The sequence below is a fragment of the Mustelus asterias genome, chromosome 17 (assembly GCF_964213995.1).
Source record: "Mustelus asterias chromosome 17, sMusAst1.hap1.1, whole genome shotgun sequence".
In the NCBI taxonomy this organism is placed as follows: Eukaryota; Metazoa; Chordata; class Chondrichthyes; order Carcharhiniformes; family Triakidae; genus Mustelus; species Mustelus asterias.
This window is the reverse complement of record NC_135817.1, coordinates 46,538,138-46,564,988: the sequence shown is the minus strand read 5'-3', so window position 1 is coordinate 46,564,988 and position 26,851 is coordinate 46,538,138. Positions and strand designations below refer to the sequence as shown.

The 26,851-nt window shown below is 43.6% G+C and overlaps 1 protein-coding gene across 1 annotated transcript; it reads right to left on the bottom strand.

Moving 5' to 3' along the window:
* Nucleotides 1–5,390: 5,390 nt before the first annotated feature.
* LOC144506061 (endoplasmic reticulum membrane adapter protein XK-like) lies at nucleotides 5,391–24,479 on the bottom strand. The gene is made up of 3 exons (XM_078231878.1): nucleotides 24,235–24,479; nucleotides 9,705–9,967; nucleotides 5,391–6,184 (listed from the first exon to the last, which is right to left on the bottom strand). Exons 1-3 carry the CDS (start codon nucleotides 24,477–24,479, stop codon nucleotides 5,391–5,393), a joined length of 1,302 nt encoding a protein of 433 aa, XP_078088004.1.
* Between the last annotated feature and the right edge of the window lie 2,372 nt (nucleotides 24,480–26,851).

Here is a 26,851-nt window from a genome sequence, read left to right as displayed (position 1 = left end):
TGGATCTTTATAGGGATCCAAAATTCGCGCGGGAACATTTGATTATGCCTTTTTTTACACAATGTATAAAGTGGTCTGTCAGTTTCAAAAGTCCCTAGGAAGTTTCATGGATTAGCATTTGTATGGTGTGTGTTCGTGTTAATGGGATTACTTGGTCCTGCCCCGGTGTCTAAATGCGTTTCCCATTACTATCTCTATGTGTCCTCTTATTTAAATTGGTCCTATTGTTCCGTGTCTGTGTTTCCTGCTTGTGAGATTGAGTGTTAATGTCATCCTGTCCTGTTGGATGTCTGGGGTATTTCATTCTTAACCTTTTATCCTTATCTCTTAGTTTATCAGATTTTTATGTCTGCCTTGGCCGAATTGGTAATATTTCAGTGATAGCTTGGTTTTGATAACCCACTCTCTGTCTCGTTTCATAGGGATCTTGATCTTCCTTGGCCAGTTTAAAATGCAGCTATGCGCTGTTGCTAGGCAGATTAGGGATCTTCCGTAGTTTCTGAAATTCGTGAGTCTCTCAGCTGTGCAGGGGGAGACCCGATCGAATATCCATCCGGGGGTGCCCCTCTGCATTGTTGGCCCGTTATGAGTGGTGCCAATTAGTCCAATAAAAATATATTTGATGATACAAATATGGTTTTCTGGAAAATTTCCTCCTTCAAAACCTTTTACATTTGTAACTTTTCCCAGCTCTGATGAAAGCTCATCAACATGAAGCATCATTCTATTTCTCACACCTCAAAAGATGCCTGAACTTCTGAAAACCTCTGGCATTTTCTGATTATTTTGAATAACCAGCATCTGTAGCGCTTTCCTTTTAGAATACCCACTCTTGTTTTCAAATCTCCCATGGCCTGGTCCCCACCCCATCTCCGGTCTCCTCCAGCCCTTTCACCCTCTGAGATAAAAGCAAAATGATGCAGGTGCTGAAGATCTGAAATAAAAACAGGAGATGCTGGAAAGATTCAGCAGATCTGGCAGCATCTGTCTAGAGAGAAATGGAGTGAATTTCAAGTCTGGACGACTCTTCAGAAAAAGAAGAGTCATACGGACTCCCAAGTTACATGGACTCAAAACACCCTCTGAGATATCTGCATTGCTCCAATCTGGATCTTTGTGCATCTCCAGTTTTAATCACTTCACCATTGGGTGTCTTCAGTTGTCTAGATCCTAAGTTCTGGAATTCCCTCCCTGAATTTCTCCTCCTCTCTACCTAGCATTCCTCCTTTAAGACAGTCTTTACAACCTCTCTCTTTGACCATGTTTTTGGTCACCCGGTCCCTAATATCCCCTTATGTGGTTCAGTGTTGCATTTTGTTTTATAATTCCGCTGTGAAGGTGCTTGGGACATTTTGCTAAATTAAGAGTGCTATACAAATACAAGTTGCTATTGTTCAGTGAGTGACTCCAGTCGCAATTCCAGTTTGCACGTTAATAGAAACAATTTGATTCATTTATATATGTTGTGTAGCAGATGGAAAATTTCACTAGTCAATGCATGTTACTCTGGACTCAAGATATTTTGATGCAACGTGAAGTTAAATGGGGTAACCTTCCTGTAGTTTCAATAGCTAGCCTAACTTGTATAATTCTGGTGAATTATACGGTGGCAGTAACATTTCTGATTGGAAACTTACATTTATGACGGATTGCAAGGATTGGGGTGGGGAAGGGGAGGAAACTTGTGCACAAGTACCCAAATTATTTCAACATAAAATATATACAAATAACACACCAGAAAATACAAAATTGCTGTTTCGATGTATCCATTTATTTGACATTATAGCTACAGTTGTCACAAATCTGTAAACTGTTTTCAGTTCCATTTGAAACATATTTATATATTTATTAAAAAGTATTATTAATATTTACAAACATCATTCAGTATTCATGTTTATTCTTTCCATTGCAAATATTTACAAGATTCTTCTTTAGTCTTTGAAACAGTATATTTTCACAATGTTTTTTAAGAACATGTTCCTATATGCTTTTCATCAACACCCAGTTAAGGTGCCTAAGAATGCACACATCCTGGTAAAAGTTCTAGTCACTTAAACTTAGAAATACTTTTTTCTGATAATTACAGTAATACTAGAATTAATGTGCAAAATTTCAAAACCTTTGTCTTTTGAAAATCGATTCATGGGATGTATTCTAAGTTGTTGGCACAATCCTAGCCTCAAATGAAAGGCTGCTTGCGTCAGCTTTTCCTTGTGGCAGAGGTAGGGTAGGATACAAGGCATTTTACCCAGCTGTCTGAGTTATAAACCCTTGGTAAATGAACACTCTCTGACAGGTAAGTTGAGCCCATGAAAATACCATGTCCTGCCAAGAGTTCAACTATCAGCTTATTAGGTTTCCACACTGACGGTGTTCTTGGCATCCATGTTAGATGTTTTGCACGTAGCATTTTCTTACATGCAAAGCAGGTAAATTTGCTGTGAAACCAAACAGTTTTTCACAGAAATCCCAAGTTGAGTGAAGAATCTTAAGTTTCGATGCAGTTCATTATTTATTGTAAAATGTCTCAAAGCAATATACATAGGGTGGGATCGCTTCCCCTCCCCCGGGTATATTTTCCAGTGGGAGAGACTGCTCAACATTGGTCACCAGCGGGATCTTCCGGTCCCGTCAATGTCTATGCTATTTTGTGTGGCTTACAAGTCAATTAATTGCATTTTATTGTCATACTGACCAGCATATACCGGAAAGTCTTTTGTGATTTTTTTTGGACATTGCTTGCATGAGCTTTTGAGAACTTAGTCATGTTTAGCGCTTATATCTTACAATGGGGCTTTCACATTTTAATGAGTATGCTAAACAGGCTTTAGCACAATATGACACTCAGAAATCCCACTTCTATTTTGCTATCAAGGAACAATATAACAGTGACTGACATTGTCAAACAAGTACACAAATTAATTTATCTTTAATGTTAAATATCTATTGACTGGTTATTACGTCTAAATCTATAGTGAACTATTCAGCAAGTTCCACATGTCTTATTCATTCAAATATGACAACTTTAGAGTGTGACTCATGAGTGTAGTGTTAAAATTTGAAAAGGCAATTCAGTCCATTAAGCATTTCTCTTTCAATCGACTGTAAACCCTGCACTGTCATGGATTTTCCTCAAATAAATTGTGTAATGAGAATAACAAGTAAGCCTACATTCACCCATTGGTCATTGATGGGGCAAGACTAGGCAGGGACTTGGGAGTTTCTGATCTTTGACCCTCAGTCAGCACCTGGTGCAGTATTGTCACTAGAACAAGAAAACATGAGACCTACCTGAGGCCTACGTTCTCAAAGATTGGGAGGAACTTTTTTTCTTTAAATGGGAGGCGCGTTCCTTTTCTGCGACCATGATTCACTGCTTTTTTTTCTTGGAAGTATATGCATTGGATGGATGGGAGAATAAAATAGGATGAGAATTAGCTTTCACCTTGGGAATTCTGCTGACTCTCGCAGGCTCACAAGTCAATGATGATCGTTTTGGTAAGGTATTAGGGGATGTCACCTGCCTGTGGAACCACACCCCGGAAAGGGGAGTTGGGAAAATTAGGATGGGAGAAAAAAAAATTGGTTTAAAAATCTATGTAGAAGAATAGAAATGAAAATAGGCCAGTATTCCACAGTGAACCTTGGATAAATTGATGAGGTTACATTCTAAGCATTGTTAAACAAATGGCATTTAACTGCCTGAAAGTTAATTTTGAGGAAAACATAAAGCTTTCAAGATTATGTCACTGGTTATTTTCAAATGGTGTATTTGTGGATACAAAGTGTTAATTTGACTAGAATTTGAATTCTGACATTCAAATTACAAAAATATGATATTGATCATATTCATATGTAGTCACAATACAATTTCCAAATTATGTTGGATTATTTTTGCACCAAAACTCAAGCAGCAACTTTTGCAGGACATTCAGCTAGAGAACGACAGTTTAGAAATGATGTACAATACTATATTTATATGATATTCCTATGCTGGCCATTCTAACCACTTAAAATGAGGCTTCTGTTCAGACAGTAGAAAGAGGATTATCATATGAATGTACTAACATTGCTATTATCACAAATAGTTTCAAAGTGAATGAATTTTCCATTCAAAGAAACCATGAAATCTGCATTTTGTAAGTTGATCACATTACAAATTGGGAGAATTTGCATTTGCTCTAGTTTCTCAAAATTGACTTTTTAAAATTCTTACATGGGGCATGGGCCGCTGACTGGGCCAGCAATTATTGCTCATCCCTAATAACCCTTGGACTGAATGGCTTCTAGGTCATTTGGAAGGGCAGTTAAGGATGGCTGATTTCCCTCCCTAAAGGGTATTAATGAAGCAGATGGGTTCTTACAACAATCAACAATGGTTTCAGCGTCATTGTTAGACCTTTAATTCCAGATATTTATTGGATTCAAATTTCACCATCTGCCATGGTGGGTTTCTATCAAGTCTCACTGAAATTAATAGCAGGTCCCCAGGGCATTACACTGGGTTGCTGGATTACTGGTCTAGTGACAATACTAGTACACCATTGTCTCTCTCTAAGTGCAGAGAAGTGATTTTTTTCTTTCTATTTTGTTTGCCGTTCATCTGTAGTTCTATTTCAATTATGCACATGCAAGGATCGAAACAAAAAGAAGCTAATGAACTGATGGTAGCAACTGGAAGTGGCACAATGCTGCCCCACAGCGCCAGGGACCCGGGTTTGATTGTCCGTGTGGAGTTTGTATGTTCTCCCCGTGTCTGCATGGGCTTCCTCCGGGTGCTCCGGTTTCCTCCCATAGTCCAAAGATGTGCAAGTTAGATGGAATTCCATGCTAAATTGCCCCTTAGTGTCCCAAGATGTGTAGTTCAGGTGGATTAGCCATGGTAAATGCTCGGGGTTACGGAGATAAGGTGAGGGTGGACCTGGATAAGATGCCCTTTCGAAGAATTGGTGCAGGCCCGACGGGCTGAATGGCCTCCTTCTGCACTGTAGCGCTTCTATGGATTAATTTAGGATTGTTAATAGAGTAACCTTCTGCCACTGGGGGTGCTTATTGGCAAACTAAAGTTCCATTGCTGATTAATTTCCATTCATTAATGCTAATGGAATAAAAATCATCACGTGAAGTGCACCTGTAATTTCCTATGTCATCCGGGCAGGTGAGGCTTCATGTTGTGAACCTGTGTTCATTAAGATTACTGTCAAGTCTCACTCAACTTAACAGCAGATGGAACCTCAATCATTGCAACACAACTACAACTAGAATTGGAATTATAAGCTCCAAATTTCTGAAGTTGAGTTTATAATGTAGAGAAAGAACTGGAATCCAAACTAAATGGATGCACACAAAAAAGGTTCTGTGCATTGACAATTGCACATTGAAGGGTCCTTCTAATTTTGAGATTTACTAGTGGGTTCAGTTCCCTGTTCATGGTCATTGGCACTGCTTGGTTCCAAGACAGCTTTTTCTACGGGCTCAGAAGATTTGCGACAATAGGGTATAAAACAAACGAAACGAATGCAAGCTAATAATCCTTCTGAAATACTGGAGCTGAAGAGCTTCTTACATGGGTGGCAGAACTGGTAAAACACAAGCATAAAAAAGATTGCGATACAATACCCTATCAACAACTGCATCACCAACAAAGGAGCACACACATAGGTATACACATCAGTTTTGTAAATATACCACAAGAGAATAAGAAGAGCATTTTCAATGAATCTTAACATATAATACACAGCTAGTCTGTACCAATTCTGGGATTTATTAATTAAATCAGGATCGCTTAGCTTGAGTTGAACTGCCGACCAGCAGAACATATTAACACCAGCGTAAAGAAATGTGAGGCAACACAATACTATTGTTGTACCTACCCTCGTAAATGTTTTTTCTATGTTCTCAGGGAAAGGTGATTTGCTGTTCCAGAATAATATCCATGGATAGAAGAAAAATGTAAAAAAGTTCAAGAGAACCACAGGAAGGATCCATATCTGCAACACAGAGCTGAAAAGGACCAAAACAACAACTCTGGTGGCAATCTCAAAGCTTCGCCATAGAAATATGCAGATGTAGGCCGCAGGCTTCACATGCACCTCATATTCATCATACTTGATTTTGATAGCAAGGATATTGCACCGCAAGGCTCCATATACAATGGTAAGCAGAGAAATCACCATTAGTACTCCTGAAAATGAAACAGAGCTTGTAGTTGTTTTTTTGTCCTGAAAATCAGTAATCCTATAAATGCATTCATTTGCATTCCAGTTGCATTAAAATATAGCCCAGTCACAGAACTTGCTAACCAAGTGAACAGTGGCACTGAATGGCAAAATAGTATAAATGTGAGGAAACATTCATTTATGTTGTTTTTCTAAGATTTCCTTCTTTGGAAGCTATGATGGACAATTAGGAAAATCGCTATGGAGATCCACTCATAGGTATTTTAAAAGTAAAGTTTATTTATTAGTCACAAGTAAGGCTTACATTAACACTGCAATGAAGTTATTGTGAAATTCCCCTAGTCGCCACTGTCTGGCACCTGTTCGGGTCAATGCACCTAACTAGCACATCTTTCAGAATGTGGGAGGAAACGGAGCACCCGGAGTAAACCCACACAAACACTAGGGGGAACATGCAAACTCCATACAGACAGTGACCCAAGCCGGGAATCAAACTTGGATCCCTGGCACTGTGAGGCAGCAGTGTTAACCACTGCGCTACCATGCCACCCATTACAAAAACTTGTGGCAACGTGGATTAAAAATGGATTTAAAGTTCAGAAAATAGAAATGAACGGTTAATGGATTTTGTTTGGACTATTTGTATATGTAAACTGTGGCATCCTTCAGGGGTGATCAAGAAGGCAAATGGGATGTTGGCCTATATTGCGAGGGGGATAGAATATAAAAGCAGGGATGTCTTGATGCACCTGTACAGGGCATTGGTGAGGCCGCAGCTGGAATACTGTGTGCAGTATTGGTCCCCTTATATGAGGAAGGATATATTGGCATTGGAGGGAGTGCAGAGAAGGTTCACCAGGTTTATACCGGAGATGAGGGGTTTGGATTATGAGGAGAGGCTGAGGAGATTGGGTTTGTGCTCGTTGGAGTTTAGAAGGATGAGGGGGGATCTTATGGAGACTTATAAGATAATGCGGGGGCTGGATAGGGTGGAGGCGGAGAGATTCTTTCCACTTAGTAAGGAAGTTAAAACTAGAGGACACAGCCTCAAAATAAAGGGGGGTCGGTTTAAGACAGAGTTGAGGAGGAACTTCTTCTCCCAGAGGGTGGTGAATCTCTGGAATTCTCTGCCCACTGAGGTGGTGGAGGCTACCTCGCTGAATATGTTTAAAGCGCGGATGGATGGATTCCTGATCGGTAAGGGAATTAAGGGTTATGGGGATCAGGCGGGTAAGTGGTACTGATCCACGTCAGATCAGCCATGATCTTATTGAATGGCGGGGCAGGCTCGAGGGGCTAGATGGCCTACTCCTGCTCCTATTTCTTATGTTCTTATGTTCTTATATTTATCCTGGACTTTGGGAGTGCTCAAAATTGACAGGCAGCACAAAATAGGGCATGTGAAGAGGGCTGCTTGCGGCTTCAGCAGGACACAGACCAGAAGAACAACTAATAGAGGGAGTACATTGATATCAGATCAAAGTTAATGCAGAAAAATGTGAGGTGATACATTATTAAGTGAAGAATAAAGTTAGGAAAGATGCGCTAAATGGTAATAAATACTTAAATATAAAAAGTAACAGAAGGACTGGGAGGGGGGTGGGGGGGGGGGGGGGGGGGGGGTTGGATTCAGATACATCTCAAAAGTTTGAAAGAAAAGTTGACCGAAGCTGCAAAATTGCAGCATTCCAGATTGTAAAGTCTGTATATAGATGTATCGAATACAGAAGCAAATAGTTCATTCCAAGCCCTATTGAAATTATTGATTAGACTACTGCTTGAAAGTCTGTCCAATTTGGGGACCATACTTTTCCGTCAGGAGTCAAGGCCATGCTGGGAGGGGGGAGAAGATTCACTAAGATTCTGCCAGGAATGCTTGACTAATGAATAAAGAATCTGGGACAGTTCTCATTAGACCAAATAAAAAAGGTTAAAAGGTCTGAAAGAGAGAATTAGAAGCAGTTTTGGTAAGGCAACTTGAACTGAGAAACTGGCATATGCAAATGAATTTCTCAGCCTATTATTGGGGTGTGGGTTATCAGCAAGGGAACAAGCTGAAGTAAGAGGTATAATTAGGATGACATTTTAACAAAAGTAATATGTAACTGTTACCAAATAGTAACAAAAAGCCTGGGACAATGAATAACAAATGCAAATAAATAGTGCAAATGCAAAATACTGCAGATGCTGGAAATCTGAAATAAAATCAGAAAATACTGAAATGCTCAGCAAGTCTGACAGCATCTGTGGAGAGAGAAACAGATTTAACTCAGGTTGATGCTATAGAACCTTTGAGGGTAACCAGGATGCAGCTTAAGCTGTGATAGCAGATGAGCGCAAGATAACTTGTTAAAGTGGTTGGAGCCTGGAATGACCACTTGGAGGCTGGTTAAACAGTTCACTGTCACTTAACATGATGGCGAGCACTCAGTAAAGAGTCAGCACGGTATCTGGATGGCTAGCACTTCAACTTAACACTCTCCTAACGGTGGCCAGCTGCATTGAAGTAAACAAAATGTTGATGTGTATTTGACGTGCTACTTAATGGGACACTCGCCGTTTCATTTTCATTGCTGCTGAAGCTTTGTAGCAAATCTCTGAAACATCAGGCTTTGCCAACACTCAAGCACCATGTTTTCTGGAAATTCTCACCTAAAAACAATAAGTGCTGTGCTACACCACCCTATTGGGCACATTCTAGGCGTCACCAGGAGAAAGGCAGTGCTTGGTCCTGGACATCTTGACAGGGGTACCCCTTGGGCTGGACAAGGGATGTGAGGAGGACATGATGCCAGCAGAGGAGCACCGGCTGCTGCAGTGGAGAGGAACAAGAAGATGGGAGTGGGGGGGAGGGGTGTCCTTTCCCTCTGTGGGCACAGGGCATCCCTCTTCTCCTGGACATTCCCCAGCAGGACTTCGAACCAAGACCCTGTTTGCCCTCTCCCTTGACCCCTGAGCTATCCTGCTGTGTGCTGGCCGCAGCACTCCACACCTTCAGTGCAAGCAAGTGCGAGGAGCCCACATGTACTACTTCACAAACGGCACTTATTTGGGAAATCTGCAGGCTTGGGTTTAGAACCTTCAGGCAAATTCAAATTATGGTCATCAGCAATTAGGAACAAAATTACAGGCTCAATCCAGACTTTCAGACAGGTTAGTCTCATTGGTACTGCATCCATTTTGCATCTGTTTTTGTCCTTTTGCAAAAGTAATTCATTTTTGTTCGATTAGTCCAGTCAAATAAATAATACAAGAACTGTATTGGTTTTTTTGAAAACATTGATGTTGCTATCACTGATGACCGGGGTAATTCTTTTACCACGATTCTAATGTTATAATAAAAATTTTAAAGAAAAAATTAACAGCAGGTTCAACAGAAGCAATGCTGATGCCTGAATATAATGGCACTCTAATAATAGACCTTCATCCAATTAGTATGGATTAATTCAAGCCCAGATCCCAAAGATGTTCTGTTTGGTTAAGTAACTTTAGGTAAACGTGCAATTCCAATATGACAATACATACCTCTACCTGGTGTTACAAACTGTTCTTTTACACTGACATACAGCTGGAGGGTAAGTTGTGGTGCAGAGCCTATGAAAGCCTGGATCACTGAAGTCCTGTTAAAAGCAGCTCTGTGGGTGAACATTTTGCCTTCTGCTTGACCCACTTCTTTCTCAATTTCTTCAGAATAACCATGTTTTCGCATCTGCCTCTTTCTGGTGATGCTGACATAAGGTTCTTCAATTCTCCCAACATTTAGGTAAATGCACAATGCTTCAAGACACCTAAAGATATTAAACATGAAAGAGGTATTGTTAAGTTTTTGTTAGTGTATCACTTCTGAGGTGCAGAATATGCTCTAATCAATATAAACAAAGAATACTCAGCAGGTCAGGTAGCACCTGCAGAGAGAAACAGAGGTAACGAGCAGGATCTTCGGGAAAATCCCAGCCAACGTTTTGGGTTGAGATGACCTTTCATCAGAAATGTTTTTGATAAAAGGTCATTCCAAACTGAAACATTAACTCTATTTCGCTACTCGGAGGGGAGGCGATGGCCTAGTGGTATTATTGCTAGACTATTAGTCCAGAAACTCAGCTAATGTTCTGGGGACCCGGGTTTGAAACCTGCCGAGGCATATGGTGGAATTTGAATTCAATTAAAAAATATCTGGAATTTAAGAATCTACTGATGATCATTGAAACCATTATCGATTGTTGGAGAAACCCATTTAGTTCACTAATGTCCTTTAGGGAAGGAAATCTGCCTTCCTTACCTGGTCTGGCCTACATGTAACTCCAGAGCCACAGCAGCGTGGTTGACTCTCAACTGTCCTCAGGCAAGTAGATATGGGTAATAAATGCTGGCCAGCAGTGACACCCATGTCCCACAAATGGATAAAACAAAAGATGCTTCCAGCCTATTGTTTTATTTCAGATTTCCAGAATCTGCAGTATTTTGCTTTTGTATTCCTGTTCTAATTAATACTGTGGCTGGCAGGAAGTAACCATTGCAAGCCTCAGCTGCTAAATAATCACTCTAATACAGGGTTCTGATGATGAACTCATTTCTTTGCTGATTAAATAGTTGTTTATCAAAGGGTGGTTTCTCCAGTGGAGCGTCACAAGCCTTCTTATTCCTGCCACACTGCTGGCGATGCAGCAGTGTTACCAGCACTTACCAGTGTCATGCCTTATCCATTTTTCATTTTGTGCGTGCTGCTCCCGAAGACTACCCCAAGTACTCCATAACACATTTATTTTATAGGAAACAGCATGACCACTGCCTCATGAACATGATTGGTGCCTCCCTGCACATTCCTGCTACATTAAAATTGATTTTTTAAAACCATTTTACTCTACTTCTCTTAGTTGATGTCTGTGTAGCAGCTGCAGAAATGTGTGAGTTTAACTTTTTAAATTAAATGGCCTATGTGAATATGGCATTGTGGGAAGTATAGGGCTAATTCTCATGGCTTGAGGATAAATCGGCATGGTTATAGCCCCAATTCTCTGGCCAAGCTTTCTTCTGGTGAAGTTCATAATGGAAAATAAGGTCATGCAATTACATCCCATTTATAGTAAGAAGTCTCACAACACCAGGTTAAAGTCCAACAGGTTTATTTGAAATCATGAGCGTTCACAGCACTGCTCCTTCATCAGCTGAATCACTCACCTGAGGAAGGAGCAGCGCTCCAACAGCTCGTGATTCCAAATAAACCTATTGGACTTTAACCTGGTGTTGTGAGACTTCCTACTGTGCCCATCCCAGTCCAACACCGTCACCTTTACATCATGGATCCCATTTATAAGTATTGCTTTAGATCATGCAATCTTGGATTATAAAGAGCCCGAAAACAATTTGAAAATAGAAACATTATTGGAAATGAACTTGTGTACACATTTGTTTTCTATTAATAAATCTTCATGCAATTTCTCATGCGAAGCCCACTGTCTGTATTTACCACTAAACATTAATTTAATTTGATATTATTCAATCTGCAATTTTACATAACATAAATTGATTGATTGGTTTTGAACGAAGAATGACTTGACTATTAGTGCCTGCTTTTTGTACCAGATCACTTAGCTCTCTCTCACTTTTCAGGTACCATGCTGTAAGAGGGCATTGGTGACCATGGACTTCCATGTATTGGTCCGTGGTTAGGCTTGACAAGGTACTGCAGTGACAAAAACAGAAAATGCTGGAAAATCTCAGCAGGTCTGACAGCATCTGTGGGAAGGGAATAGAGCCAATGTTTCAAGTCTAGATGACTCTTCGTCAGATGGTCTTGCAGTCCTGTGCTCTGACAGAGAGTCATCTAGACTTGAAACGTTGGCTCTATTCTCTCCCCACAGATGCTGTCGGACCGGCTGAGATTTTCCAGCATTTTCTGTTTTTGTTTCAGATTCCAGCATTTGCAGCATTTTGCTTTTATCTTAAGGTACTGCAGTGGTTTGCCTTTGTTTCCTGCAGCTTCTGTCTGACCAGGGGTCTCTCTCACTCTCACTGCCTTCCATCGATGTATTAAAAGGATTTGCAAGTTGTTACTCAACCTGTTTGGTCACATCTTCCTTGGCCATCAAGTTCTGGAATGGGACTTGAACCCAGAGTTTCTGGCTCAGAGCTGGGATGCTATTCAAACCTCTCCACAAGACCTCCTTATCGCTTAGATCTAATTCTCACAAGCTAATTTCCCAACAGTTATCAATATTTTAGTTTATCCATCATGATTTATTTCAATAATTTCACTCTGTGGTCAAAATTTTCAGAAATAAATTGAGTGCTGCTATGTATTCACCAATTGGTTATTTGGATAAATTCTTAATTAGAACATGTATCTGGTAGAATTTTTTTTCTCTGTATTCATAGAATCATAGAAACCCTACAGCACAGAAAGAGGCCATTCGGCCCATCAGGTCTGCACCGACCACAATCCCACCCAGGCCCTACCCCCATACCCCTCCATATTTTACCCACTAATCCCTCTAACCTACGCATCTCAGGACACTAAGGGGCAATTTTAGCATGGCCAATCAACCTAACATGCACATCTTTGGACTGTGGGAGGAAACCGGAGCACCCAGAGGAAACCCACGCAGACACGAGGAGAATGTGCAAATTCTACACAGACAGTGACCCAAGCCGGGAATCGAACCCAGGTGCCTGGAGCTGTGAAGCAGCAGTGCTAACCACTGTGCTACCGTGTCGCCTTTTATGGGATGTGGGAATCACTAGCAAGGCCAGTATTTGTTGCTCATTTCTAATTACCCTTGAGATGAGTGGCTTGCTCAGCCATTTCAGAGGGCAGCTAAGAGTCAACCACATTACTGTAAGTCTAGAATCCAGACTGGGTAAGGATGGCAGATTTCCTTCGATAAAGCAAATGAGTGAACCAGATGGGGTTTTACAACAATTGACGATAGCCTCAGTAATGGGTATGATCTAGTGGCCATTACAGAAACGTGGTTGCAGGGTGACCAGGACTGGGAACTAAATATCCAGGGGTATCAGACAATTCGGAAGGATAGACAGGAAGGAAAAGGAGGTGGGGCAGCTCTGTTAATTAAGGATAACATCAGGGCGGTAGTGAGAGACGGTATAGGCTCTAAGGAGAAAAATGTGGAATCAATGTGGGTGGAGATCAGGAATAGTAAGGGGAAAAAGTCACTGGTGGGCATAGTCTATAGGCCCCCAAATAATAACTTCGAGGTGGGGCGGGCTATAAACAAACAAATAACAGATGCATGTAAAAATGGAACAGCAATAATCATGGGGGATTTTAATCTCCATATTAATTGGTCAACTCAAGTCAGACACAAAGAACAAAGAACAATACAGCACAGGAACAAGTCCTTCGGCCCTCCAAGCCCGTGCCGCTCCCTGGTCCAAACTAGACCACCTGTGACACGGTGGACTTGAGGAAGAGTTCTTAGAATGCTGTCACGATGGTTTCCTTGAACAGTATGTTACAGAACCTACGAGGGAGCAAGCTATCTTGGATCTGGTCCTGTGTAATGAGACAGGTAAAATTAATGATCTCCTTGTGAGGGATCCTCTTGGAATGAGTGATCACAATATGGTTGAATTTCTAATACAGATGGAGGGTGAGAAAGTAGGGTCCCAAACCAGTGTCCTCTGCTTGAACAAGGGGGATTACAATAGGATGAGGGCAGAGTTGGCTAATGTAGACTGGGAACACAGACTAATTGGTGGGACAGTTGAGGAACAGTGGAGGATTTTTAAAGAGATTTTTCTCAGTGCTCAGCAAAAATATATTCCAGTGAAAAAGAAGGAATGTAAGAAAAGGGATAACCAGCCATGGATAACTAAGGAAATAAAGGAGAGTATCAAATTAAAAACCAATGCATACAGAGTGGCCAAAATTAGTGGGGAACTAGAAGATTGGGAAGGCTTTAAAAAACAAAGAACTACTAAGGAAGCAATAAAGAAAGGAAAGATAGATTATGAAAGTAAACTAGCACAAAATATAAAAACTGATAGTAAAAGTTTTTACAAATATATAAAATGGAAAAGAGTGGCTAAAGTAAATGTTGGTCCCTTAGAAGATGAGAAGGGGGATTTAATAATAGGAAACAAGGAAATGGCCGACGCCTTAAACAAGTTTTTTGTGTCGGTCTTCACAGTGGAGGACACAAATAGCTTACCAATAATTGACGGTCATGGGACTGTAGGGGGTGAGGACCTTAAAATGATCACTATTACTAAAGAGGTAGTGCTGGGTAGGCTAATGGGACTAAAGGTAGATAAGTCCCCTGGTCCGGATGGAATGCATCCCAGGGTACTAAAAGAAACGGCAGAAGAAATAGCAAATGCATTAGTTGTAATTTATCAAAATTCACTGGACTTTGGGGAGGTGCCAGCTGATTGGGAAACAGCTAATGTAACGCCACTGTTTAAAAAAGGAGGTAGACAAAAGGCAGGAACTACAGGCCGGCTAGCTTAACATCCGTAGTTGGGAAAATGCTGGAATCTATTATTAAGGAAGAAATAGCAGGACACCTGGAAAAGAATGGTTCAATCAAGCAGACGCAGCATGGATTCATGAAGGGATAGTCATGTTTGACTAATTTACTGGAATTTTTTGAGGATATAATGAGTGCGGTTGACAGAGGGGAACCGGTGGATGTGGTGCATTTAAATTTCCAGAAGGCATTCGATAAGGTGCCTCACAAAAGGTTACTGCATAAGATAAAGGTACACGGAGTTGGGGGTAAAGTGTTAGCATGGATTGAGGATTGGCTAACTAACAGAAAGCAGAGAGTCGGAATAAATGGGTGCTTTTCTGGTTGGCAATCAGTGACTAGTGGCGTGCCGCAGGGATCGGTGCTGGGGCCTCAACTATTTACCATATACATAGATGATCTGGAGGAGGGGACCGAGTGTAGGGTAACAAAGTTTGCGGATGACACAAAGATGAGTGGGAAAGCAAATTGCGTGGAGGACACAGAGAGTCTGCAGAGAGATTTGGATAGGCTAAGTGAGTGGGCAAGGATCTGGCAGATGGAGTATAACGTTGGTAAGTGTGAGGTTATCCATTTTGGAAGAAATAATAGTAAAATGGACTATTATTTAAACGGTGAAAAATTACAACATGCTACTGTGCAGAGAGACACAGGGGTCCTTGTGCATGAATCACAAAAACTCAGTTTGCAGGTGCAGCAGGTAATCAAGAAGGCAAATGGAATGTTGGCCTTTATCGCGAGAGGGATGAAGTATAAAAGCAGGGAGGTCATGCTGCAACTGTACAGGGTACTGGTGAGGCCGCACCTCGAGTACTGTGTACAATTTTGGTCCCCTTATTTAAGAAAGGATATATTAGCTTTGGAGAGGGTACAGAGAAGGTTCACCAGAGTGATCCCGGAGATGAGGGGGTTAGCTTATGAGGAGACATTAAGTAGACTGGGCCTGTACTCACTGGAGTTTAGAAGGTTGAGGGGAGATCTTATAGAGACATATAAGATAATGAAGGGGCTAGACAGGGTAGAAGCAGCGAGGTTATTTCCACTTACAATGGAAACAAGAACTATGGGGCATCGCCTCAAAATATGGGGGAGTCAATTTAGAACAGAGTTGAGGAGGAACTTCTTTTCCAAGAGGGTAGTGAATCTTTGCCCAATGAAGCAGTTGAGTCTACCTTGTTAAATGTGTTTAAGTCACAGATAGATAGATTTTTAACCATTAAGGAATTAAGGGTTATGGGGAGCGGGCGGGTAAGTGGAACTGAACCCACTATCAGATCAGCCATGATCTTATTGAATGGCGGAGCAGGCTTGAGGGGCTAGATGGCCTACTCCTGCTCCTATTTCTTATGGTTCTTATTAATGGTGGTCATGAATAATGTTATATTTCCACATTTATTAACTGAATTTGATATTAAACTTGATATCAAGAAACGGTTGGAGGCACTGGATTCTGCAAAGGCAGATAACATTCCGGCAATAGTACTGAAGACTTGCTGCTCCCCTAGCCAAGCACTTCCAGTACTGTTACAACACTGGTATCTACCCAACAATGTGGAAAATTGCCCAGGTATGTCCTGAACACAAAAAGCAGGACAAATCTAACCCGGCCAATTACCGCCCAATCAGTCTACTCTCGATCATCGATTGAGTGATAGAAGGGGTCATCGACAGTGCTATCAAGCAGCACCTGCTGAGCAATAACCTGCTCAGTGACGCCCAGTTTGGGTTTCGCCAGGGTCACTCAGTTCCTGACCTCATTACAGCTTTGGTTCAAACATGGATGAAAGAGCTGAATTCCAGAGGTGAGGTGAGAGTGACAGCCCTTGACATCATGGCTGCATTGACTGAATGTGGCATTAAGGAGTCCTAGTGAAACTGGAATCAATGTGTATCAGGAGGCAAATTCTCTGCTGGTTGGAGTCATACCTTGTACATAGGGAGATGGTTGTGGTTGTGGAGGGTCAGTCATTTCAGCTCCACGGCATCTCTGCAGGAGTCCCTCAGAGTAGTGTCCTAGGCCCAACCATCTTCAGCTGCTTCATCAATGATCTTCCCTCTATCATAAGGTCAGAAGTGGGGATGTTTGCCGATGATTGCACAATGTTCAGCACCGTTCACGACTCCTCAGATACTGAAGCAGTCCATGTTCAAATGCATGGGCAATATCCAGGCTTGGGCTGACAAGTGATAAATAACATTCGTGCCACACAAATGCCAGGCAATGACCATCACCAATAAGAGACACTCTAACCACCGCCCCTTAACATTCAATGGTATTACCATCATGAATCCCCCACTGTCAACATCCTTGGGGTTACCATTGACCAGAAACTCAACTGGACTCACCACATAAACAAGAGCAGGTCAGAGGCTAGGAATACTGTAGCGAGTAACTCACCTTCTGACTCCCCAGAGCCTATCCACCATCTACAAGGCACAAGTCAGGAGTGTGATGGAATATTCACCACTTGCCTGGATGGGTGCAGCTCCAACAACACTCAAGAAGCTTGACACCATCCAGGACAAAGCAGCCTACTTGATTGACACTGCATCTACAAACATTCAATCCCTCCACCACCGATGCTCAATAGCAGCAGTGTGTACTATCCACAAGAAGCACTGCAGCAATTCACCAAAGATCCTTAGACAGCACCTTCCAAACCCATGACCACTTCCATCTGGAAGGACAAGGGCAGCAGATAAATGGGAACACCACCACCTGCAAGTTCGCCTCCAAGCCACTCACCATCCTGATTTGGAAATATATCGCCGTTCCTTTGCAGTCGCTGGGTCAAAATCCTGGAATTCCCTCTCTAATGGCATTATGGGTCAACCCACAGAACATGGACTGCAGCGATTCAAGAAGGCAGCTCACCACCACCTTCTCAAGGACAACTAGGGATGGGCAATAAATGCTGACCAGCCAACTGACGCCCATGTCCCACGAATGAATAAAAAAATAATTTCCACCAGCTACCATAGTGAGATTTGAGCTCATATCACCAGAGCAATAACCTGGGCCTTGAACTGCTAGTCCAATAACTTTACCACCATCTCCTAATTGGAAGGTGATAAAGAATACTGGGAGGATTGTTGCCTTGGTTCAGGATGAGATGAGGAAGAACCTCTATCTGGAATCATTAGACCATCAAGAGCACCACATATCTCAAGCATAAGAGCATGTCCCTTTGTGTTGCCATAACTGCACTAATCACAGCCCAGGTGGTCAGAGCAGGTGATGTAAGGGGGTCTGAAGGTCAAACCCTGAGCAGACAAGGACCTTGGGTCAATCTATAATTGAGCAATAAGATAAAGGATGTAAGTCAATGATTGGTCTGGTAAAACTCTGCTTTTGAATTATAGAAAGGGTGATAAGAAGAGGGTTGGAACAGGCAAAATTCAGAGAGAATTTAGGGGATTTGAGAGACACTCAGAGGATGAGCCAGGGGTCCAGCCAGAGGGTGCAGGAACCTCTTGCTGCAACTAGTACTTATGGTATAAACAAGGTAATACAACTCTCAATTATACCTTGCAAACTATTGCTTTTATACTGTAATACAATTTAACTACTCTTACCAATGCAGGTTAATGTTAAAACTTTGGCTATCAGGTTTGTCAAAATAACATATGATTACACAATGTTTTCACATGCACTATTCACATATTCCAACATTAATTGCTTACTCGGTCCTCACTGTCCTAGTTTTCCACAGAAACATTCCCCCATTTGCCACAAGAAAGTCATCTTGTGGAGTTAACCTCACATTCAAACCTGCGAGCACACACTCATGATTGATAATGGTGAGGTCTTGTTGCCAATAGATTGTGCTACTACACTTTCTTTATCCTGCACTGCCCCACATCTTTCAATGTTGACAAATAAATGCTTCAAGAGAATGTTAATTGTAGGCCACCCTCTCCATTTCTCTTGAATGGAGAATGCAGGAGAGTGTGCCAGGAGCAGCACCAGGCATACCTAAAAATGAGGTGCCAATGGTGAATCTACAAAACAGCACTACTTGTGTGCCAAACAGCAGAAACAGCAAGTGATTGAGCTAAACAATCCCACAACCACCTGATCTAAGCTCTAAGCTTTGCAGTCCTGCCACATCCAGCCATGAATGGTGGTGGACAATTAAATAATTCACTGGAGGAGGAGGCTCCATAAATATCCCCAGCCTCAATGATGGAGAGGCCCAGCACATCAATGCAAAAGATAAGGTTGAAGCATTTGCAACAATCTTCCGCCCGAAGTGCTAAGTGAATGGTCCATCTCCGGAAGGCCCAGCATCACAGATGCCAGTCTTCAGCCAATTCGATTCACTCCACATGGTATCAAGAAATGGCTGAAGGCAAATGACATTGCAAAGGCTATGGGCTCTAACAATATTCCGGCAATAGTACGGAAGACTTGTGCTCCAGAACTTGCCACGCCCCTGGCTAAGCTGTTCCAGCACAGCTACAACACTGGCATCTACCCGGCACTGTGGAAAATTGTCCATGTATTTCAGTTCACAAAAAGCAGGACATATCCAATCCAGTTGCCCCAACAGTCTACACTTGATCATCAGTAAAGTGATGGAAGGTGTCATCAACAGTGCTAGCAAGTGGCACTTGCTTAGCAAATACCTGCTCACTGATGCTCAGTTTGGATTTCGCCAGGGTCACTCAGCTCCTGACCTCATTACAGCCTTGGTTCAAACATGGACACAAGAATTGAACTCCAGAGGTGAGATGAGAGTGTCTGCCCTTGACATCAAGGCTGCATTTGACTGAGTGTGGCATCAAGGAGCCCTGGCAAAACTGGAGTAAATGGGAATCAGTGGGAAAATTCTCCGCTGGTTGGAATCATACCTAGCACAAAGGAAGATGGTTGTGATTGTTAGAGGTCAGTCATCTCAACTCCACGACATCACTGCAGGAGTTCCTCATCTTCAGCTGCTTCATCAATGACCTTCCTTCCATCATAAAAGTCAGAAGTGGGGATGTTCACTGATGATTGCACAATATTCAGCACCATTTGCAACTCTTCAGATACGGAAGCAGTCCATCTCCAAATGCAGCAAGACCTGGACAAAATCCAGGCTTGGGCTGACATGTGGCAAGTAATATTTGCACCACACAAGGGCCAGGCAATCGCCTTCGCGAACAGGAGAAACCTAACTCTCGCCCATTATCTTCAATAGCATTACCGTCACTGAATCCCCCACTATCAACATCCTGGGGTTACCATTGACCAGAAACTCAACCGGATTAGCCATATAAATACTGTGGCTACAAAAGCAGGTCAGAGGCTAGAAATCCTGTAACTGACCTCCTGACTCCCCAAAGTCTGTCCACAATCTACAAGGCACAAGGCAGGAGTATGATAGAATACTGTCCACTTGCATGGGTGAGTGCAGTTTCAACAACAGTCAAGAAGCTCGACACCATCCAGGACAAAGTAGCCCGCTTGATTGGCACTCCTTCCACCCTCAGTGCACAGTGGCAGCAGTGTGTACCATCTACATGATGTACTGCAGGAACTCACCAAGGATCCTCCAAACCCACAACCCGCTATCATCTAGAAGGACAAGGCCGTTGGTGCCTGGGAACACCACCACCTGGAAGTTTCCTTCCAAGCCACTCACCATCCTGACTTGAAAATATAATAGAAACATAGAAAAACTACAGCACAAAACAGGCCCTTCGGCCCCACAAGTTGTGCCAAACATATCCCTACCTTTTAGGCCTACCTATAACCCTCCATCCTATTAAGTCCCATGTACTCATCCAGGAGTCTCTTAAAAGACCCTATTGAGTTCGCCTCCACCACCACTGACGGCAACCGATTCCACTCGCCTACCACCCTCTGTGTGAAAAACTTCCCCCTAACATTTCCCCTGTACCTACCCCCCAGCACCTTAAACCTGTGTCCTCTCGTAGCAGCCATTTCCACCCTGGGAAAAAGCTTCTAAGAGTCCACCCGATCTATGCCTCTCAACATCTTATACACCTCTATTAGGTCTCCTCTCATCCTACGTCTCTCCAAGGAGAAAAGACCGAGCTCCCTCAGCCTATCCTCATAAGGCATGCCACTCAATCCAGGCAACATCCTTGTAAATCGCCTCTGCACTCTTTCAATCTTTTCCACATCCTTCCTGTAATGAGGTGACCAGAACTGAGCACAGTACTCCAAGTGGGGTCTGACGAGGGTCTTATATAGCTGCATCATTATCCCCGGACTCCTAAACTCAATCCCTCGATTGATAAAGGCCAGCACACCATACGCCTTCTTAATCACCTCCTCCACCTGCGGGGCCGATTTTAGAGTCCTATGGACCCGGACCCCAAGGTCCTTCTGATCCTCTACAGTACTAAGAGTCTTTCCCTTTATATTGTATTCCTTCATCCCATTTGACTTGCCAAAATGGACCACTACGCATTTATCTGGGTTGAAGTTCATCTGCCACTTCTCCGCCCAGTCTTGCATTCTATCCATGTCCCTCTGTAACTTCTGACATCCCTCCAGACTATCCACAACCCCACCAACCTTCGTGTCGTCGGCAAACTTACCAACCCATCCCTCCACTTCCTCATCCAGGTCATTTATGAAAATGACAAACAGCAAGGGTCCCAGAACAGATCCCTGGGGCACACCACTGGTGACCGACCTCCATTTAGAAAAAGTCCCATCTATACACACTCTCTGCCTCCTTTGGGCAAGCCAGTTCTGGATCCACAGGGCAGCAGCACCTTGGATCCCATGCTCTCTCACTTTTTCTAGAAGCCTTGCATGGGGGACCTTATCGAACGCCTTGCTAAAATCCATATAAACCACATCTACCGCTTTCCCTTTGTCAATGTGTTTAGTCACATTTTCGAAGAACTCCACCAGGCTCGTAAGGCACGATCTGCCTTTGACAAAACCATGCTGAGTATTCTTGAGCATACTAAACCTCTCTAAATGCTCATATATCTTGTCCCTCAGGATCTTCTCCATCAGCTTACCAACCACTGAGGTTAGACTCACCGGTCGGTAATTTCCTGGGCTATCCCTATTCCCCTTCTTGAAAATAGGAACCACATCCGCAATCCTCCAATCCTCCGGCACCTCTCCCGTCTCCATCGACGACGCAAAGATCATCACCCGAGGCTCTGCAATCTCTTCCCTCGTCTCCCACAGTAACCTGGGGTACATCCCATCCGGACCCGGCGACTTATCTATCTTGATGCCATTCAATATCGATGTATAATATCGATGTTCCTTCACTGTCCCTGGGTCAAAATCCTGGAATCCCTCCCTAACAGCACTGCGGGAGTACCTCCACCTCAGGGACCGCAGTGGTTCAAAACGGCAGCTCACCATCACCTTCTGAAGGGCAATTAGAGATGAGCAGTGAATACTCGTCTCGCCAGTGAAGCCCACATCCTTCGAATTAATATTTAAAAAATTGAGGCCGTATAGGTACAAAAGAAGGATTCTCAACAAGGTATGACTTTGACAGCATCGGTAATCGAAACTATATGCAATACTTAATATATTATTAGATATTGCAATCAAATTAATTTATCTGCTGTATTATTAGTAATGAGTCTCACAACACCAAGTTAAAGTCCAACAGGTTTACCGTGCTACCAAATAAACCTGTTGCACTTTAACCTGGTGTTGTGAGACTACTTACTGTGCCCATCCCAGTCCAACGCCGGCAACCCCACATCATGGCTGTATTATTATTTGGAGATGCCGGCGTTGGACTGGGGTGAACACAGTAAGAAGTCTCATAACACCAGGTTAAAGTCCAACAGGTTTATTTGGTAGCAAATACCAATATTTGGTATATTTGGTATTTGCTACCAAATAAACCTGTTGGACTTTAACCTGGTGTTGTGAGACTTCTTACTGTGTATTATTATTTAGCAGTTAATGAATATTTCAATTGGTGAACGATCCTTTAAAATACATTATTTAGCCGGGATAAGGGGGTTCCACTTGGCCAGCAAGGTAAACGTAGCTGGCAGTATCTGCTGGGCTTTATCTACAACCACGCTGTATTGCTGCGGCATGGAACCTGATAAAAGTTGAATCAGGAGCATGAACATCCATTCCAGCACGGGCAGCTCAGTCAGATAGAAACCACAGGCTGAAAGGAGCTGCTGAATGATTAGACACGCCTGAGTAAACATACAACCATGGCTGCCGGCACAGCACGCACGGCTTTGCAGTTTGACATTGTCACAGACGCACTGAATGCTGCTCGATCAGAAACATTTCAAGGATCATCACATGAAATTTCACCATTTTGCCCTGCTGTTTAATTCCGGCAGGCAAACCCCACCCCACACCTTCCGTGGCCCTTTCCAGAAATGCCCATTGTTTAATAGTGGCGAGTGCGCGTTTTCCTAAACAGATTCAGATAGACAATGGGCCGTTTTCCTTGTGATACAATTTGGATCACACGTCTCGTCGCTAATTCCTGTACAAGGACAATGGCCTTGCTGCTGAAGCTCCATGGTGGGTGATTCCTGGGTAGGGCAGAGCTATATATCCCTGGCAATATGGGAGGGTGGGAACTGATGCTGAATTCTAGGGCCACCATTCAGGGTGGGCGATTGCAAAGGGCGGGGGGAGGGGGAGATGTTTTGTGTGTCGGGCTGTAAAGGTTAAAAGTGGTTTGGAACCTGATCACTGTGCAGACTCCACATTCTGTCCGAAATGGGCAGCTTACAGTATCCGGCTAATCGGGTCGGGTTGCAGTGATGATGGAGGATGCACAGTATTTTATCCAGGGCTAGTTGGTGAATTTCCTGTTAAAATACCTTTACCCGCAGGTGATTTTCTTCCTAACATGGTTCGCTGCGAACACTGATGCATATAAATGAGCACACGCCCAGACTCTCGTCCCTCTAGTTGAACAGTGTTTGAAAATCAAAATATTTTTTGCTGCAGAGTTGATAAATGGTCCTACAAGCTGAAACAGCCCTCCGTGTGCGCATGTACCTACACAATATTCACCTCCCTCTGCCACAGCTATGCTCAATTCACCAAATGATTGATATACATCTTGTTGTGTATAGAAACAGGACAATGATGGTCCCCCCTCTTTACACAAACATTTCCTCCGATATAAACAGATCTTACACCTGTAGTGTTTACATGTCTGCTCTGTTGTTTAAATCCATGATGTTATCTCACAGAACCAGAAGAAATCGGCAATGGGAGTGGTCAGTTATTAAGTGAACCCAGTCTAAATGAAATACCTTTGGGGATTACGACCTATCAACGCAGAACCCTTTATCTCCTCATTTTAAAGATAAAATCGAATGGATAACATTGTGGGTTAAAGTGGTCTTGGGGTGAGCACAGCTTTGATATATATATATATATATATCCACAAGCCATCCTATCTTAACATTCAGCCATGTCCCCCACTCTGTTCGCCACTGAGACCGAGAAGGTGTGCTCCCGGGTAAAACAGATCCACAGTCAGTATCCAGCAGTGTATTTCACCAAACATCCCCGGGAGATTCCTCATCCATCCCTCTCCCAGTCACAGCAGCAGAGTCTGCAAGCTCCCCGTCCATACCTGACGAATGGTCCCAGCTGTAACAGATGCAGGAACAGGACCAGGGGTCTATCCTTGCTCACATCCCGGTGCACGAAGGTTAGAGTGAACTGCACCAGGATTGATGGCACCAGCACGAAGACCAGGGTGAGCCCTTGCCAGATCCTGTCCCCGGCTGAGCTGTAAGTGCTGCTCAGATACAGGGCTGCCACCAGCTCAGCAGCGAAGAGAAAGACAGACACGAAGATCCCGCCCGGGGGTCTCATCCTCAACGCCTCCGCTGGGAGAAGGAAGGGAAGGGGAAGATGCGTTCAATAATCGCGAAAAAAGCTGAAAGCATCCATTTCCTCTGGTGCTGTTTCGTCGCTGATCTGCTGCAGACAGAGGAGGAGGTTGTTCGAGAGCCACATTGAGCATTATTCCACTAGGTGGAGTTTTAGAGAGCTCGCTATGGAGAGAGAGACTGAACCAAGTCCAATCTCACCCATTATTGACAGGGACTGCGCCATGTGGAGACTAGGGTCTTATATTTTACGATAATCAATTATTTGATTAAGAAGTGACAATAGCAGAGACCAGAGGGATAGCATGTTTAAAACACTTATGGATTTAAACAGGAAAAGAGTAAAGTGAATGTTGGTCCTCCAGACCAGTGGTTCCCAACCTTTCTATGTGTCACGGCACACCTCTATAGGATAAAAACATTTCGAGGCACAACTATTTTCACTGAAATACCGTCTAGCAAAATAATTTTTGGAACGATTTTCAGCCTGCGTTCACCTTCAGGGAGAACAGTGATGCGGGCAGAAAATCTGGAACGAATTGAGAAACGCGGGTTTCCATGTTTTGCTGTGCACATGTGGATGCCAGAAATCTGGGCCGCGATTCTCCCAAAAGTGCTGAATTGGCGGGAGAACTGTTCTAAATCCCGACTGTTTTGTCAGTTCAGCTTCTCACCTGAATCTCCCACTCTGAGCACTGCAGAGGTCCCAGTCATGAGTATAATCAAAAACCCAGGTTGGGTGGGTCCTATTTGCGCCGGAATCTGACAGTTCTGGAACTCTGCGCATGCGCAGTGGTCCCGATCTGTCAGACTCCCCGGTTGCTGGCCAGCTCAATCGCTGGCCAGCCCAGGACCCCCGCAGTGCTGCCCCTCCAGCCCCCCTCCCCCCCACAGCCCAATCGCGGCCCCCACAGCAATTCCCGGGCCAGCCCTGACCCCCTCCCCCCTGTCACGGAGTGCCCTGATGCCCAGCCCACCCCCACTCCACAGCAGTGGCGATCCCCCTCAACCCCTTACGCCGCAGACCCCCCCCCTGCTAACCACTGCCCGGAGTCAGACCCCCCTGGGGAGGCAGGCCCCCGTGGCAGAGCACCCCCCCTAGCCCACCCCAATTGGTGATCCATCCCAGACCGATCCTGTCTGCAGAGTGGCAGTGGGACCCCCCATTCCCACGATTGCCCCTAGGCCCCACCCACAATAGGCCCCACCCTCTTGGCACTGCCTGATGCCTGGTGGACAGTATCAAGGTGTCCTCTGGGCATGGACACTTTGCTCCTTGGGCAGTGCCAGGGGTGCCCATGCCCAGAGGACACCACCTCCCCGCTGCCCGAACCCCTAGGGGGCCCTGATTGCCCCCCTTCATTCCGGTGGGGTCTCCCACTAGTTCCCCAAATGTGGGGAGCTAGTCTGAACCCCGCCGGAATGGGGTGGGAGATTTGATCGGGACCTGAAAGTTCCCGACAATGACTTGCTAAACATATTTAAAATACATTTTAAAAAGATTCAAATTACTTACCTGCCTTCCCGCCGATTTCCAGTGTGGTCTGACCAGTGACTGTTCGCTGGCTCTGGGAAGTATGCGTTCCCGGCACATGCGCAAATCCCGGTACAAGGCCGGTGACGTGCATCTCCCATCTCAACCCGCCAGAAAAGTTGTGGGTCGCGATGGGAGAATCGCAGCCCTGATTTCCACCATAATAATTCCAAGCACTGATAGCTTCAGTTCTGGCTATCGCAAAACCTGGGCCGTTGACTTGCGAAAATGTAAACAATACAATATAAATGTAAACTGTATAAAGGGAACCTTGAGTTCCTTTAAAACACAGCTCACAAATAATTTATCCGGTTCACACAAGATTAATATTTTGAAATGGTCATCAATATGAATGTTGACTGTTTCTCTCCACAGATGCTACTTCGTCACCTGAGGTTTTCCAGCATTTTTCTTCTTATGTCAGATTTCCAGCATCTGTAATATTTTGTTTTTGTACTAACATTTTGAATATTATCACCTCAGATAGAAAAATGAAGTATGAGAGAAAAGTGGTAACGTAATTAAAGAAGAAAGATGAGAAAGTTGAAGTGCAGGACAGAAGGCTCAGCATAATGTTAACCTCATATCTCGGCATCAGCTAAACATAACTATAGATACAAGTTATTGGCATGGTTTCAATATTGTGATTTTCAGAATAGCATATGCCACTTTTTACCTCTCTGTCTCGCTCACTTCTCCCAGTACTTTTGTGCCTTTCTTGAGTCTTCACTTTTTGTGTGGGTGTATGTGGCTTTGTCTTCAGCTCCAAGTCCTGTTGGTCACGGGTATGGGCCTGAACAACATAAAAAATCTAAACTATG

Bases quoted from the DNA above. Each gene is read 5' to 3' on its own strand.
- LOC144506061 (XM_078231878.1), bottom strand. From the start codon at position 24,479: ATGAGACCCCCGGGCGGGATCTTCGTGTCTGTCTTTCTCTTCGCTGCT. The intron at 9,968-24,234 runs GTATGGACGGGG...TAATATCTTTAG, and splicing joins CAGCTGGGACCATTCGTCAG to GTGTCTTGAAGCATTGTGCA. The intron at 6,185-9,704 runs GTATGTATTGTC...TTTCATTTTCAG, and splicing joins GTTTGTAACACCAGGTAGAG to GAGTACTAATGGTGATTTCT.